General features: G+C 39.4%; 1 protein-coding gene across 3 annotated transcripts in view; it reads right to left on the reverse strand.

Moving 5' to 3' along the window:
* Nucleotides 1–16,813, reverse strand: part of CTDSPL2 (CTD small phosphatase like 2) — a 112,039-nt gene that overhangs the window by 21,819 nt on the left and 73,407 nt on the right. For 2 of the 3 annotated variants that reach the window (XM_032297622.1, XM_032297623.1), the window contains exons 6-8: nucleotides 13,356–13,434; nucleotides 12,631–12,742; nucleotides 7,946–8,032 (exon numbers count right to left, since the gene is read on the reverse strand). In XM_032297622.1, coding sequence (XP_032153513.1) covers nucleotides 7,946–8,032; nucleotides 12,631–12,742; nucleotides 13,356–13,434 — 278 coding nt within the window. The remainder of the gene's footprint in view (nucleotides 1–7,945; nucleotides 8,033–12,630; nucleotides 12,743–13,355; nucleotides 13,435–16,813) is intronic. The other variant, XM_032297625.1, reaches the window with a different exon arrangement.

Genomic DNA, 16,813 nt, shown 5'->3' on the forward strand with positions numbered 1-16,813 from the left:
GTAGTGGCATGTGTCTGTAATCCCAGCTACTTGGGAGGCTGAGGCAGGAGAATCGCTTGAACTCGGGAGGTGGAGGTTGCAGTGAGCTGAGATCACGCCGCTGTGCTCCAGCCTGAGCAACAGAGCAAGACTGTTAAAAAAAAAAAAAAAAAAAAAAAAAAAAAAAAGGCTCCTTCAAATCTTTAATAAAAATCAACCTGAAAAGAAATGTTTTTAAAGAGTACAGGCTGGACACAGTGGCTCACACCTACAATCTCATCAGTTTGGAAGGCCGAGATGGGTGGATCGCTTGAGCTCTGGAGTTTGAGACCAGCCTGGGCAACATGGCGAAACCTGGTCTCTTTTTTTTTTTTTTTTTGAGACGGAGTTTCACTCTTGTTACCCAGGCTGGAGTGCAATGGCGCGATCTCGGCTCACTGCAACCTCCGCCTCCTGGGTTCAGGCAATTCTCCTGCCTCAACCTCCTCAGTAGCTGGGATTACAGGCACGCGCCACCATGCCCAGCTAATGTTTTTTTTTGTATTTTTAGTAGAGACGGGGTTTCACCATGTTGACCAGGATGGTCTCGATCTCTTGACCTCGTGATCCACCCGCCTCGGCCTCCCAAAGTGCTGGGATTACAGGCTTGAACCACCGCGCCCGGCAGGTCTCTATAAAAAATACAAAAATTAGCAGGGCATGGTGGCTCATTCCTGCAGTCCCAGCTACTACTTGGGAGGCTAAGCTGAGAGGATGGTTTTGAGCCTGGGAGATAGAGACTATAGTGAGCCAACATTGTGCCACTGCACTCCAGCATGGGCAACACATTGAGACCATGGCTCCAGAAAAAAAAAAAAAAAAAAAGTTGAAGTAGGGTAAAATGAAACAATGTATTCATATAGGTCATTTGTATTAAAAGTTACCGATGAGGCCGGGCACAGTGGCTCAGGCCTGTAATTCCCAGCACTTTGGGAGGCTGAGGCAGGTGGATACTTGAGGTCAGGAGTTTGAGACAGGACTGGCCAACATGGGGAAACCCTGTCTCTACTAAAAATACAAAAGTTAGCCAGGCACAGTGGCACACGCCTGTAATCCCAGCTACTCAGGAGGCTGAGGCAGGAGAACCCACTGAACACTAGGTGGAGGCTGCAGTGAGCTGAGATCTTGCCACTGCACTCCAGCCTGGACAATAGCGCAAGACTCCATATAAAAAAAAAAAATTTATCGATGAAGTGTAATTTTCATCAGCGAAAAACTGGCCATTATAATGTATGTACATACATTTGCATATATTTTAAAACTCGATCTATTTACATTAATAAAAGTTTAGTAAAAACAATGGCCATTTTAGTAAAACAAAAATATTACCTTTAAACTCTAAACTTCAAAAGGAATGAAGCCTCCAACTTAATGTAATCAACTGCCACATCTTCTAAATTTACAGAAAATTTTCAGCCATTAAATACAAACTTTCCATATAGTATGTTTTCTTTTCTTTCTTTCTTTTAAGACAGTCTTACTCTGTTGCCCAGGCTGGAGTGCAATGGCGCCATCTTGGCTCACTGCAACCTCCACCTCCCGGGTTCAAACAATTCTCCTACCTCAGCCTCCAGAGTAGCTGGGACTACAGGCACTTGCCACCACGCTCAGCTATATTTTATATTTTTAGTAGAGACGGGGTTTCACCATGTTGGCCAGGACAGTCTCGAACTCCTCAAACTCCTGACCTCAGGTGATCCACCCACCTCAGCCTCTCAAAGTCCTAGGATTACAGGTGTAAGCCACCCTGCCCGGCCCTTATGTTTTCTTTTCTTCTTCTTTTTTCTTGAGATAGCCTCTCTCACTGTCACCCAGGCTGCAGTGCAATGGTGCAATCATAGCTCACTGTGGCCTGAAGCTCCTGGGGTTAAGGTGATCTTTCCACCTCAGCTTCCCAAGTAGTTGGGACTAGAGGTGCATGCCACCACGTCAGCTAATTTTTTCAATTTTTGTAGAGAAAAGGTCTTACTACGTTTCCCAGGCTGGTCTTGAACTCCTGAGCTCAAGCCATCTACCTACCTAGTGCTCTTAAAGTGCTATGATTACAGGTATGAGCCACCACGCTCAGTGTGTATTTTATTTTAATGAATTGCTCCTAATTTTAAAAGATACATTTTAGACAAAGATTCCCTATGGAATATATTTTTGAGAAGTTAAGAACTATTGTTTTCATTTGTATCTTTTCCTTTTTAAGCCAATAATGAATAATTATGATGAAAAATTAGTACCAATAACTACACTTACTAATAAGGATGGAAAAGTGACTTTAAAATTATTCTAAGGGAGTATTTTTAATATTTATCTACAATTATTATTATTCCCTACTGGCTAACCTATTAGTTTTATCCTCCATACTATGTAACCATGCCCCTGGAAATGTCTGATTTCTTAGCCTCCTGGCTCAAGCAATCCTACAGCCTCAGCCTCTCAAGTATCTGGGACTACAGGCATGCACTACCATGCCTGGCTAAGTTTTCTGTATTTTTTGTAGAGATGGTCTCATACTATCTTGTCCCGGCTGGTCTTGAACTCCTAGGCTCAAGCAATCCTCTCACCTCAGCCTCCCAGTACAGAGATTTCAAGTGAGCCACTGCCCCTGGCCTCAAATGTTATTTTTGAGGCACAAATATACATGCTACTTTTGTAGAAGAAAACTATGGTTTATGAATCTCAACAACAAAGTGCATGTTGGTGAGTATCAGTTTAAATCAAAACTTGCGAAAAAAATTAGGTATTTACTACAAAATTTTAAATTTAAATGATTGGTTTCTTTCCTTCATGAAGCAATAAAGCTGACTTTTCTAAAAAAGACAGTAGAAAGGAGAAAGAAGCAACTGACCCTCTACTTCTCTTGCCGCCATGACGCCCAGCTAATTTTTCTATTTTTTTATGGGGACGGGGTTTTGCCATGTTGGCCACAGTGGTCTCAACTCCTGACCGCAGGTGATCCACCTGCCTTGGGCCTCCCAAAGTGTTGGGATTACATGCGTGAGCCACTGCACCTGGTCCTACTTCCCTTGTTCTGTGATATGAAAATTATCCTAAGCTTTAAGATTCCCAAGAAAACAACTGAAAGAATAGGGATGCGGGTAAGCTTTGCTAACCGTGGCCTTCCCCGTCCACCTCTTCCCCCAACTTTTCCCATAAAAGCAACCTCTACTAATATAACAAAGCATCTTTTACAAGCAGCTCCCTACAGGAATCCTATCTGTCCTTGAGTGCTTACCACAATCTGATTTCTGGACAGCTGACCCAAAGCTTGTTGATTTTACTGATCTTCAGAAAGCCACTGACTGGCTAAAGTCTTATTGGTGAACAGAGTCAAAAATCAGATGCCCCTGCCATGCTTTACAGAGTGAGGAGTTGGACAACACAGTTACGTTTGGCTGCACTGTGGTGAAACATAGGAGGTTATCTTCTTTTTGTCTTCAATCAGCCACATTTGGGCTGAGTAGTTCTATTACATCTTCAAAAAACTGAGCTCCAGTTCTTGATGGAGACAGAGGAAGGTCATTGAGGAGGTGGTTCAGCTCAAGAGCTAAGTGAAAAATGTCTTTTGATTCAGTCCTGCTTGTGGATAGAAGTCATCTTCGGGATGGAAGAGGGAGTGAGATGACCTAGAGTCTTGAATTGGTGGATCTGCAGGAACAGAAACTAAATACAGTGGAGACCTCTTAACTGAGTAACACCACGAGATGGATTTCCTGATAATGTGCCAATATAGGCTAAATATAAAGATTAAACATGTGCAATAAAAGTGATCATGCACGTGTTTTTCCAGATATCAAATGCATTTGTACCACTTTATGAATACATGTTTTCTTAATAACTGATTATAAAACAATGTAAAAAAATACCAATTTAAGAAGAGTAGACCCATTCAAACAAAGAGCCTATAATTTTGCTTATATGAACAGCATATCCTCACATTTAAAAAGTCAGTTCTTCTTTCAAATGACTTTTTCTCCATATACAAACTACAATCTGTCTACTCCACATAGTGTCAGTAGTGACATACAACAAATTTTAATTTGAGATGGATTTTTCAGGCTTTTTTCAAAATCTCCTAAAGAAATGGAATTCAAATTATACCTCAAGGTACTAATTTAGAATAAGCTTTTTTCAAAATCTCCTAGAGAAATGGAATTCAAATTATACCTCAAGGTACTAATTTAGAATAATCTACCCGCTTACAAATTCTACGACTTGCATTAACCAAGTTTATTCCTACATATCAACCAAAAGAAGAGTATGTGTCATTAAGTCAGGCAATCTTTAAATGTGAGTACTGGCCACCTCAAATTTCCCTCAAACTCTGATTTAAAAAAAACTTTAAAGGCCCACAACCAGATTACTGTGGATATAATTTAAATTTTCTACATATATTTACAAGAGTTTTGATGAACATTTTGATTACTTACTTCTACTTAGAATTCAAATATGTAAATTTACTGTACATACTCTCTCTCTTTCTCTCTCTTTTTTTTTTTTGAGATGGAGTCTCACTGTTTCACCCAGGCTGGAGTGCAATGGCATGATCTTGGCTCACTGCAACCTCTGACTCCCAGATTCAAGCATTTCTCCTGCCTCAGCCTCCCCAGTAGCTGAGATTACAGGCGCCAGCTACCATGCCCAGCTAATTCTTGTATTTTAGTACAGACAGGGTTTCACCATGTTGGTCAGGCTGGTCTCGAACTCCTGACCTCATGATCTTCCTGCCTCAGCCTCCCAAAGTGCTGGGATTACGGGCGAGAGCCACCACGCCTGGCCCATATATACTGTCATAATTATTAGACCAGGAATCAGCAAACTATGGCTGGTTGGTCAAACGGAACCTGACTCTGATTTTTGTAAATAAAGTTTTACTGGGACACAGCCATGCGTCTCCATTTATATATCGTCCATGGCTATTTTCATGCTGTAATAGCAGAAAAAGTAGTTATGACAAAGACCACAAAATCTAAAATATTTACAGCTGAGCTGGCCATTTATAAAAGTAGGTTGCAAACCCCTGATATAGACAATTATTAAAACATATGTAATACAATTTTAAATTGTTTTTAAATGAAACAGAAATAACAGGTAGAATTAAAATTAGTTATAAGTCAATCATAACAAATTTACCACAAAAAGAAAAAAAAAAATGTAAAGCAAGTCCCAAGCAGACACTTCATCTGGCTTTGATTCAGATGAATAATTTGATCTTTACATATAGAATATATATACACATATATGTAAATGCTATAAAACTAACATTCAAGAATATACAGATACATGCTATGGAAATGTTCATTTAAAAATGGTTAATTTTTCATGTGAATTTCACCTCAATAATTTTTCTTTTTTGAGACGGAGTCTCACTCTGTCGCCCAGGCTGGAGTGCAATGGTGCACTCTTGGCTCACCACAACCTCCGCCTCCTGGGTTCAAGCGATTCTCCTGCCTTAGCCTCCCGCGTAGCTGGGATTACAAGCGCATGGCACCATGCCCAGCTAATTTTTTTTGTATTTGTAGTAGAGATGGGGTTTCACCATGTTGGTCAGGCTGGTCTTGAACTCCTGACCTCGTGATCCACCCGCCTCAGCCTCTCAAAGTGCTGGGATTACAGACATGAGCCACCGCACCCGGCCAATAAATTTTTTTTAAATAAGAATATATGTAGTACTTTACAGGTTTCTACCTTTAAGTGGGCCACATCATAGTATAGCGGTTAAATATTTAAGTTACGTCTTACCTAATAATGTGGTTTCTCCAAAATCTCTTAGATCATCTCAGACCCTTGTGTATATTTCTTCTTTGCCAGTAGATGGAGACAACACCACTGAAAGTTTAAAAGACATCATTCCCTGTTTAAAGGGAGCTTGCTGGTCTGAAAACTAGGGGAACCCTAACCCAAAGATTTCTTCATTTATTTTTTAAAAGACAGACAGAATGGCTATGCCAAAACCAGAAATCCAAGGGAATGTACCCAATATTAACTACGGATAGGCTCAAAAATTTACTGAAGAGTAAACTCTGTCTGTGATGTGGTAACTAAATCATATTAAAATGCAATCATCTCTATAGCTTGTAAAGTTCAAACTACTGGCTCTGTGCTCCCATTAATGCTAGATCATTTATTTTTCAGTTTCAGAAAGTGTAACTCAGAATATGTAAGAAAAAAGAGTTCTCTGAATTCCACAGATGCAGTACATATATGTACTTTTTGAATTAGACATATATGCTGTTACAAGCTTTTTATTCAAAATAAGACAACTATACAGATCCACATGAAATAATAAGAACTTTAAAAAGAGAGTTAAAACAGAAATAGTAGAAACAGTAGGAAAAAAAATTCAATTTTATGATCATACTGAAGAGAAATACTCATGAAAGAGAAGAATCAAATTTACCTACTTAACTTTCTTATTTTACTACTAAAAATTACATAAACAGATGAAAAACCATCTGTAACAAATTTCAATTTCAAACCTAGAAGCTTAAGAAGTCACCTCAAAATAATTTATCCATGTCTTCCAATTAATAGCTTTCCTTTCCAAATTCAAAGACATTTTTTTTCAAATGCAATCATGAAAAAAACCCAAAAAGCAAAAAACAAACAAAGAAAAACCCCAAGGTTATCAAGCTAAAAAGAGAAAACTAAGATATGACTATACTATTTAAATCTGCCACAAGACTTCTGTCCTTAAAGTCCGCTAAACAAGAACCGCCAACTGGATAGAAAACGTCTCAAGAAAAATATTTGCCTTAAACCAAATAACAAGCTTTGAAAGGGAACAGAAAAGTTCTTTAATTTTTAATTTTATGTATATTTTGCTTATCTCCTGATTATCAGGACCAAAATCTGCTTACATAAAAAGTGAATTCAGTATTCACATATTTATTGCCATAGCTGCAATACCTACCCGACATTAAAACTAGAAAACTAAAATAAATCCTTTTACAACTCATTACTAGACAAAGTAGGTTAAACTAGCCATGAGCCACAAACTTCTTTTTAACTCTTAAATTTCATGATTTCTGTGAGACAACAACTATTATCTGCCAAGAAAACTATAACCACATTCTAACTGCCTATTAAAAGCACATAAACAACCAAACACCTTTTCATCATCCACATGGCAAATGCTCTGTGACTTTATTAAGTTAAGCTTTAGGCTGGCTCCCTCTTGACAGACAACAAATTTTTGATCCCCAATCTTTGAACAACTATTATATAATGAAAATAATGCTAGTTAAATAACAACCTCCAAAACAGAAAGATACTTTGCAATTTTCAAAGTGAACTCACTTATATTATTAATCGTATAATAATGGGAAAATCTTAAAACATAAAGTAAAAACAATGGCCAGCACATATAATCCAAAGTGAAGTGTTAATAATATTTTTATTTTGCACTGTTACCTGTCCCTCAGCACAGATGAGAGAGAAATGCTTAAACCCAAACACCTTAAGTAAAGCAATAACTAGAAAAGTGTCCTGGAATTCTGAGATTACTAATAAAAGAGATGTACTAAAGTGTAATTTTCACAGACCACATTATTATTTCTACAGGAAATAAAATGACCAACAGGGAATGAGTTTTCTTTGTATTGACTTGATTTTTGGAAAACAAAAACACCAGGAGTTAACCTGGCAAGTTCCTCTTGGGGATCTATGATATCAGTGTTCCTGCCTCCACCTGCTGGCAAACAGATTACGAAACTAGCAGAGATCATCAGGGTAAGAAAGTTAGCATTTTTGGAGTAACAAATTAATGTTGTTTTATGCAATATCTAGCATGATGCTAATTTTGTTAATAAATTATTAAAATGTTGATGAAATCCATTATACTTCTACAGAAAAACACAATTAATGTCACATAAACACAAAAAGATTTCTTTCTGTTACCTATCAGGCCAAAAATCATTTAAAAAATGTTAATTACCTGATAAATGACATCTTGGAAAAGGACTGGAAAAGTAAGTGCTGCATCTTCTAGCTCATTTAGACTACAGTGCACTAGTGTTTCATCCTTAAAATAAAAAACACATATTGACTCAAACAAGATAGTAAAAGAAACTTCAAAGGATAATTTTATGTATTCGTAATCACCAAAAACACTAAAGCACCCACTCATATGTAGAATTTTACATTTATAATATATTACTATATGTGGTACAGCAATGTGGGATAGGAGTTTCTAAAGTCACCGGTTCTCAAGTGTAGCTCCTGGACTAGCAAGCAGCATCAACATCATTTGAGAACTAGTTAGAAATGCAAATGTTAACTTCACTTCTGATGATCAGTAACTCAGGAGAGGGGATGGGGCTCAGCGATCCCTGTGTGGTTTTTTGTTTTTGTTTTTTTCTGAGATGGAGTTTCCCTCTGTTGCTGTGGCACGATCTCAGGTTACTGCAACCTCTGCCTCCCAGGTTCAAGCAATTCTCCTGCCTCAGCCTCCCAAGTAGCTGGGATTACAGGTGCCTACAACCATGCCTCGGTAATTTTTGTATTTTTTGTTAAAGACAGGGTTTCACCATATTGGTTAGGCTGGTCTCAAACTCATGGCCTCAAGTGATCCACACACCTTGGCCTCCCAAAGTGCTAGGATTACAGGAGTGAGCCACCATGCATGGCAGCAATCTGTTTTGTTTTTTTGAGACAGAGTCTCGAACTGTTGCCCAGGCTAGAGTGCAGTGTCAAGATCTCAGATCACTGCAATCTCTGCCTCCTGGATTCAAGGGATCCTCCTGCCTCAGGATCCTGAGTAGCTGGGACTACAGGCGCATGCCACCACGCCTGGCTATTATTTTTGTATTTTTAGTAGTGACAGGGTTTTCATCGTGTTATCCAGAATGGTCTCAATCTCCTGACCTCATGATTTGCTGGCCTCATGATCCACTGACCTCGGCCCCCTAGAGTGCTGGGATTACAGGTGTGAGCCATCATGCCCGGCCTAGCAATCTCTTTTTAGAAGTACTTCAGATGACTCTGATACATAATCAAGTTTGAGAAGCATGGCTCTGAGTTCTGTAGTTGCCAACTTTTAGTTAAACCTACATGCATGCTACTTTTTTATAATTAGTAAGTTTAAGTGTAGAATCTAATTATTTAAAAAATATATTCTGTTCATATAACTCCTCATCCTCCAACTTTTTATAAAGCATCTTACTTTAAGTAGGTGGTTTAGTATCTCACAAATTATGTTTCATACACAGTTTTACTAAATAACAAACAATGAAAACTTATCATCTTTAATTACCACATCTTGTTTTCTCATTAAAAGAATAAGAAAGTAAGGTGAGGCCGGGTGTGGTGACTCACGCCTGTAATCCAAGCACTTTGGAGGCCAAGGTGGGCGGATCACCTGAGGTTGGGAGTTCAAAACTAGCCTGACCAACATGGTGAAACCCCGTCTTTAAAAAAAAAAAAGAAAGTAAGGTGAGTTCAAAAATAAGGCAGGCACAAATGTTTATGTCCATTTCTCAAACCTTGAATGCTTAAAAAAAAAAAAAAGGGGGGGGCTTTCATTAGTATCAAGTGACAGAATTAAAAAAAAAAATAAAGTGGCTAGTAACAATCACTGAAATTTTCAGTATGTTTAAGATCAGTTAAAATAAAACACAAATGTTCATCCTTTGTAATTCCACAACTTATTAGCTGGAGTGTTTCTTTTTTTTTTTTTTTTTAGACGGAGTTTTGCTCGTTACCCAGGCTGGAGTGCAATGGCGCGATCTCGGCTGACCGCAACCTCCGCCTCCCGGGTTCAGGCAATTCTCCTGCCCCAGCCTCCTGAGTCGCCACCATGCCCAGCTCATTTTTTGTATTTTTAGTAGAGACGGGGTTTCACCATGTTGACCAGGATGGTCTCGATCTCTTGACCTCGTGATCCACCCGCCTCGGCCTCCCACAGTGCTGGGATTACAGGCTTGAGCCACCGCGCCCGGCTGGAGTGTTTCTTTTAACCTAAAGTTAAACTCTGGGAAGGCAAAGAGCAAAAAATACTCTAGATATGCCTCATTTTAATAGCATATCAGACTAGGCATTTCATGGTATTCTCTTAGCATCTTAAGTATTTTCTTTACTACAGCTGAATCATAATTAATCCTAATACTTCTTCATCTATGGCCTAAATTTTGATTATTCTTTATCTACTTCTGTAAAATTATTTATGGTTAGCCAATTCTTATCTTTCCTTCTCTGTTACCTGCACACTAGATTCAAAATGATAAGGTCAAACTTGACCACATCAACTCCTAAATTCAAAATCACCTTTTTTCTTTCTTTCTTCCTTCTTTCCTTCCTTCCTCCTCTCTTCCTCCTTCCCTTCCTTCCCTTCTTTCTTTTTTTCTTTTTTTTTTTTTTGAGACAGAGCCTCACTCTGTTGCCCAGGCTGGAATGCAGTGGCACAATCTCAGCTCACTGCAACCTCTGCCTCCGGGGTTAAAGTGGTTCTCCTGCCTCAGCCTCCTGAGTAGCTGGGTCTACAGGCACATGCCACCACACTCCGCTAATTTTTGTATTTTTAGTAGAGACAGAGTTTCACCATGTTGCCAGGATGGTATCAATCTCCTGAAAGACCTTGTAATCCACCTGCCTCAGTCTCCCAAAGTGTTGGGATTACAGGCGTGAGCCACCATGCCTGGTCAAAATTACCTTTTTCATTGTCTCCACTGACCTGCACATCAAATCTGTGCTACTTATAATCAGTTTCAAAATTTTATTTTTTTTTATACTCAAATAAGTACCTTAGAACTTCTGGATACTTCTCTTATATCTCTTTGGCTAGGTAAAAACTAAGCTGCTGAACTCTCAAAACACAATTATACATGCAAATTTAACATTTAAAATAACAGACTTCTTCCTTAAGATAAATTTTCTTTTCTTTTTTTTTTTTTTTTTGAGATGGAGTTTCGCTTTTGTTACCCAGGCTGGAGTGCAATGGTGCGATCTCGGCTCACCGCAACCTCCGCCTCCTGGGTTGAGGCAATTCTCCTGCCTCAACCTCCTGAGTAGCTGGGATTACAGGCACGCGCCACCATGCCCAGATAATGTTTTGTATTTTTAGTAGAGACAGGGTTTCACCATGTTGACCAGGATGGTCTTGATCTCTTGACTTCGTCATCCACCCGCCTTGGCCTCCCAAAGTGCTGGGATTACAGGCTTGAGCCACCGTGCCCAGCTCTTTCCTTCTTTTAAAACTGAAATGATATCCGGCTTTGCTGCTCAGGCTGCAGTACAGTGACAAAATTGTAGCTTACTGCCACCTCAAATTCCTGGCCTCAAGGGATCCTCCTGTCTCAGCCTCCCAAGTAGTTGGGACCACAGGGTTGCACCACCAGGCCCATTCACTTTTTGTAGAACCATGGGTCTCTATGTTGTCTAGGCTGGTTTTGAATTCCTGGGCCGAATGGAGGCTCAAAGTGCTGAAATTACAGGCATGAGACACCGTACCTGGCTAAGATAAATTTTCTATGAGAACTAAATCACACCTCCAATTATAGGGTACCAGAAACAAATGCGTAATAATATTTTCCAATATGACATGAGATTTTTTTTACCAATATCAAAAATTAGTTCCTTCCCCAATCCCACTGCTTTACTTTACTAGCCTTAAAAAAAGTAAACAAATTTTTAAAATGCAAAATCAATAAGAAATTAGAGGCCGGGCGCGGTGGCTCATGCCTATAATCCCAGCATTTTGGGAGGCCGAGGTGGGTGGATCACGAGGTCAAGAGATTGAGACCATCCTGGTCAACAAGGTGAAACCCCGTCTCTACTAAAAAAAAATACAAAAATTAGCTGGGCATGATGGTGCGTGCCTGTAGTCCCAGCTACTCGGGAGGCTGAGGCAGGAGAACTGCTTGAACCCAGGAGGCGGAGGTTGCGGTGAGCCGAGATCGTGCCATTGCACTCCAGTCTGGGCAACAACAGTGAAACTCCGTCTCAAAAAAAAGAAAAGAAATTAGAGGCAGATGGGAAATGTGACTATATATTAAATTTGGTTAGCAAATAGGAGATAATTGTTTTCAAAGCTCTTCTGGTACCCTAAAACATCATTTTTTTCAAGAAAGACTCTTGCTCTGTCGCCATGGCTGGAGTGCAGCGGCATGATCTCAGCTTACTGCAACATCTGCCTCCTGGGTTCTAGGATTCTCACGCCTCAGCTTCCCAAGTAACTGCAATTACAGGTGCATATCACCATGCCCCGCTAGTTTTTGAATTTTTAGTAGAAAATGGGTTTCACCATGTTGGTAAGGCTAATCTCAAACTCCTGGCCTCAAGTGATCCACCTACCTTGATCTCCCAAAATTCCTGGATTACAGGCATGAGCTACCACCCTGAGCCCCTAAAATACAACTTTTTAAATCATATCAGAGATCAGATTAAAAACTTTGTTAGTCTGTATTAAGAAATTGTGCTTTTAAGACTATTAATCAAAAGTTTATTGGTATAATATATATATAAAAAATAAGGGTTATGGTCTTGCATATGGTTAATTCAGTTGACCCAAACTATATTTGGTCCTTCAGGAAAACATGATCCTAACAAAAAAGGAGAAAGCTAATACAGACAATGATTTTAAAAAAGATTTTCACCTGTTTATTCTCTCTACCTTTAGAGACTTACCAAGTCTAAAACTAGGGAGAATTCCGGTGTGCTTCTTGTTTTCAACGGAAGAGCAGGTTTTCTATTTAGTTGTTCTTCTGTCAGTGGTGGGACATGTTTGATGAAATAATAGCTATAAATCAGATTTTTAAAAAATTTCAACATTTTACTTTTTATAAATATAAAACATTACTAAGCTCAGCCCATTTAAAAAGTCTATAAAGCAGTTAATCCAGAAAACAAAACTTATAAAATGTTAATAAAAGTGAAAATAAAGAAATTAGTATCTCTATAAATCAGTCTCACTCTATCACAGCTTACTCTAACCTCTGCCTCTTGGGCTCAAGTGATCCTCCCCAATAGCTGGGACTACAGGTGTGTGTCACTGTGCCCAGCCAATTTTTGTATTTTTTATAGAGACAGGTTTTGCCATGTTGCCCAGGCTGGTCTTGAACTCCAGGGCTCAAACAATCTGCCTGCCTGGGTCTCTCAAAGTGCTGGGATAAGCCACCGCACCCAGCCCCAGTAAAAGTTGTAATACCTACAGGTTATATATCTTGGCAATATACTATTTAGCCACCAATCCACATATATAACGAACTTTCATTATGCTCGAAAAAGAAAGGGGGGAGAGGTGCATGGGTAGGGGGGTAGGGAGGAGGGAGGGGAGGGAAGAAATGAAGGAAGGAAAGGAGGAAAGGAGGAATGGAAGGGAAGGAAGGGAAGGAAACAAACAAACAACTCACGGGTCAAATACTTCCCAGTCTTCTTCATAGGTAGCCTCTGCATGGGCTGATGAATAACCACTATCTGGAGTTACTGGCGCTGTTTAACACAGTGAAAGACAAAATGTTGTTTTTACTTAATGCTTCATGAAATACACATTTTTACTGCTCCTATGTAAGATCTTCCCGAAGCCCTGTAATACACATTTTTACTGCTTCTATATAAGATCTTCCTGAAACACTGTGTATTTTAGATTAAAGACAGAAATAATTTGTAAACAACACATAAAAGCAAATTTATTAACATATAGATCTAACTTTAGATCTAAAGGGGAAAATGACCAATACAGACAAAATGGCAAATTAGATCATAGCTAGAATTAAGATGCTTATCAGCTAAGAGAAAATGTACTACTTGGCCGGGCGCGGTGGCTCATGCCTGTAATACAAGCACTTTGGAGGCCAAGGCGGGCGGATCACCTGAGGTTGGGAGTTCAAGACCAGCCTGACCAACATGGTGAAACCCTGCCTTTATTAAAAAAATAAATAAATAAAATAAAAATAAATTAAAAAAAGAGAAAATGTACTACTTATTAATAGAAAAACATACTCTAAAAAAAAAAAGAATCTCTTAATTGTACGACGTTTACATGTAATCACCAAAAAAAATTTCACGGTGCTCTTATAGGGGTAATAGTTCAAAAAGTGCCTGTATACACAGGCAGTCAGTAAATGTATCCTGACATTAGACCCAAATGTTTTTTTTTTGAGACGGAGTCTCATTCTGTTGCCCAGGCTGGAGTGCAATGGCACAACTCAACTCATTGCAACCTCTGCTTCCCAGGTTCAAATGATTCTCCTGCCTCAGCCTTATGAGTAGCTGGGATTACAGGTGCGCACCATCATGCCTGGCTAAGTTTTTTATTTTTAGTAGAGATGAGGTTTCAGCACGTTGGTCAGGCTGGTCTCGAACTCCTGACCTCGTGATCTGCCTGCCTTGGCCTCTCAAAGTGCTGGGATTAAAGGTGTGAGTCACCGAGCCTGGCCCAAATGTAGTTTTTAAACCTGAGATCCACAAACAGTCTTTAAAAGGTTCATGAACCCTTTGAAGACTTATTTTAAAAAAATTGTATGTACATGTTTCCAGGAATCTCAAGACTACAATCTCAAAAAGTTAAGACATGTGGCCAGGCACATTGGCTCACGCCTGCAATCCCAGCACTTTTGGAGATCGAAGTGGGCGGATTACCTGAGGTCAGGAGTTTGAGAGCAGCCTGACCAACACGGAGAAACTCCGTCTCTACTAAAAATACAAAATTTGCCAGGCGTGGCGGCGCATGCCTGTAATCCCAGCTACTCAGGAGGTTAAGGCGGAAGAATTGCTTGAACCTGGAAAGCGGAGGTTGCAATGAACCAAGATCGCACCATTGCACTCCAGCCTGGGCAACAAGAGCAAAACTCCATCTCAAAAAATGTATATAAAAATAAATTAAGAAATGCTATTCTATGCATAAACTGTTCTTTATTTTCATTTTTTTTGAGATGGAGTCTTCCTCTGTCGTATAGGCTGGAGTGCAGCTGCACGATCTCAGCTCACTGCAACCTCCACCTCTGGGGTTCAAGTGATTCTCCTGACTCAGCCTCCCAAGTAGCTGGGATTACGGGTGCCTGCCACCACGCCTGGCTAATTTTTTTGTATTTTTAGTAGAGAAGGGGTTTCAGCATGTTGTCCAGGCTGGTCTTGAACTCCTTACCTCAGGTGATCCACTCACCTAGGCCTCCCAAAGTACAGGGATAACAGGCATGAGCTACCTCGCCCAGCCAGAAATTGTTCTTTTAGTCAGTCTGTCTTTTTTTTTTTGATACAGGGTCCTGTTCTGTTACCCAGGCTGGAGTGCCATGGAGCAAACACTGTGGTCTTGACCTGGGCTCAGGCAATCCTCCTACCTCAGCTTCCCAAGTAGGTGGCACTACAGGCGTACCACCACACCTGGATAATTAAAGAAACTTTTTTTTGTAGAGACAAAAAAGGGTCTCATTATGCTGCCCAGGCTGGTCTCAAACTCCTGAGCTCAAGAGATCCTCCCTTCTAAGCCTCCTTAAGTGCTGGTGAGCCATCGTGCCTGATCAAAATCACTGCTTTATAAGACATACTATTTTACTTCTAATTTATAAACAACTTAAAAATGATCCAGAAGTAATTCTATATTGCTTGCCATAGTTCATTCCCAGGTTGAGCTAAGATCATATCATTTGATAGAGCTTTAGAAATTACACTGGGAATTTTCTAAGACAATTAAGTACAACTTAAATTTAAGGAGAAGACAAAGGTAACTTATAAGCCAAATAGGTAATGTCTCAGATATAAAAATTTAAAGTAGAACCCAATTAAAATTTCTGTGATGTTTCTATAGAAATGAAATGGTAGAGAAGTCTTTCACAGAATTTTTGTGCATCTCTGGCAATACTATGCTTCTAATAATTAGCACAAGAAAATGTATCTTCCAACAACTTACTGTTTCAAGTTCCTATTAACCTCAGATGAATGAAACAAAATTTATTTTTATTTACTTTATTATTATTTTTCAAGACAAGTCTCACTTTGTCGCCCAGGCTGGAGTGTAGTGGCATGAATACAGCTCACTGCAGCCTTGACCTCCCAGGTCAAGCAATTCTCCTACCTCAGTCCTTCAGGTACCTAGGACTATAGGTGTATGAGCCATGATGGCCAGCTAATTTTATACATATATATTTTTTTGTAGATACAGGGTTTCACCATATTGCCCAGGATAGTCTCAAACTCCTGAGCTCAAGTGATCTGCCCACCTCGGCCTCCCAAAGTGCTGGGATTATAGGCATGAGCCATGGTGCCCAGCCAAGATTATTTGTTAAATGCTTATATGTTAAGTATTTTGCATATTTTATGTCATTTAGCCTGCAAAACCTTATATTATAATAGCCATGTTAAAGCTGAGAAACCTGTATTTGAAACTGTCTCAAGGGCTTAAATAAGTCATCCAAAGTAACAAAGCCACCAGCTTCCTACCTTCTTTTTCTCTTTGGCTATGTTCTCAAGGAAAAGAATATGTTTGTCACTCATATTCATCTTTTAAGATCAGTATAAATGTTACCTCTATGTTCTCATGATCATCCTAATAGAGTAACTGCAGTATGTCACACCATGTCATTTAACTCACTTCTTTGTAGCAGCACTCACCATACTGTATGGTGGTGTTTCTGTATACTTGGCTCTTCAGTTAGATAACAAACTCCTCAGAGGTCAATTCATCAACAGTTCCCATCACAGAAAAATAGGTGCTCATAAACATTGGAGGAATAAATGAATAACTGTGACAACTATAGTAAATTTTAATTTTCCCTTCTAGAAACTCCTAAGGTTACAGAAATCCTTTCTCCATCCTCACAGTTGTCAGAAAAAATATATACAAAGGCTTATATACCAGCATGAAAATATAGAA

Source organism: Sapajus apella, unplaced genomic scaffold, assembly GCF_009761245.1.
Source record: "Sapajus apella isolate SASKATOON/1434 unplaced genomic scaffold, GSC_monkey_1.0 scaffold37, whole genome shotgun sequence".
NCBI lineage: Eukaryota > Metazoa > Chordata > Mammalia > Primates > Cebidae > Sapajus > Sapajus apella.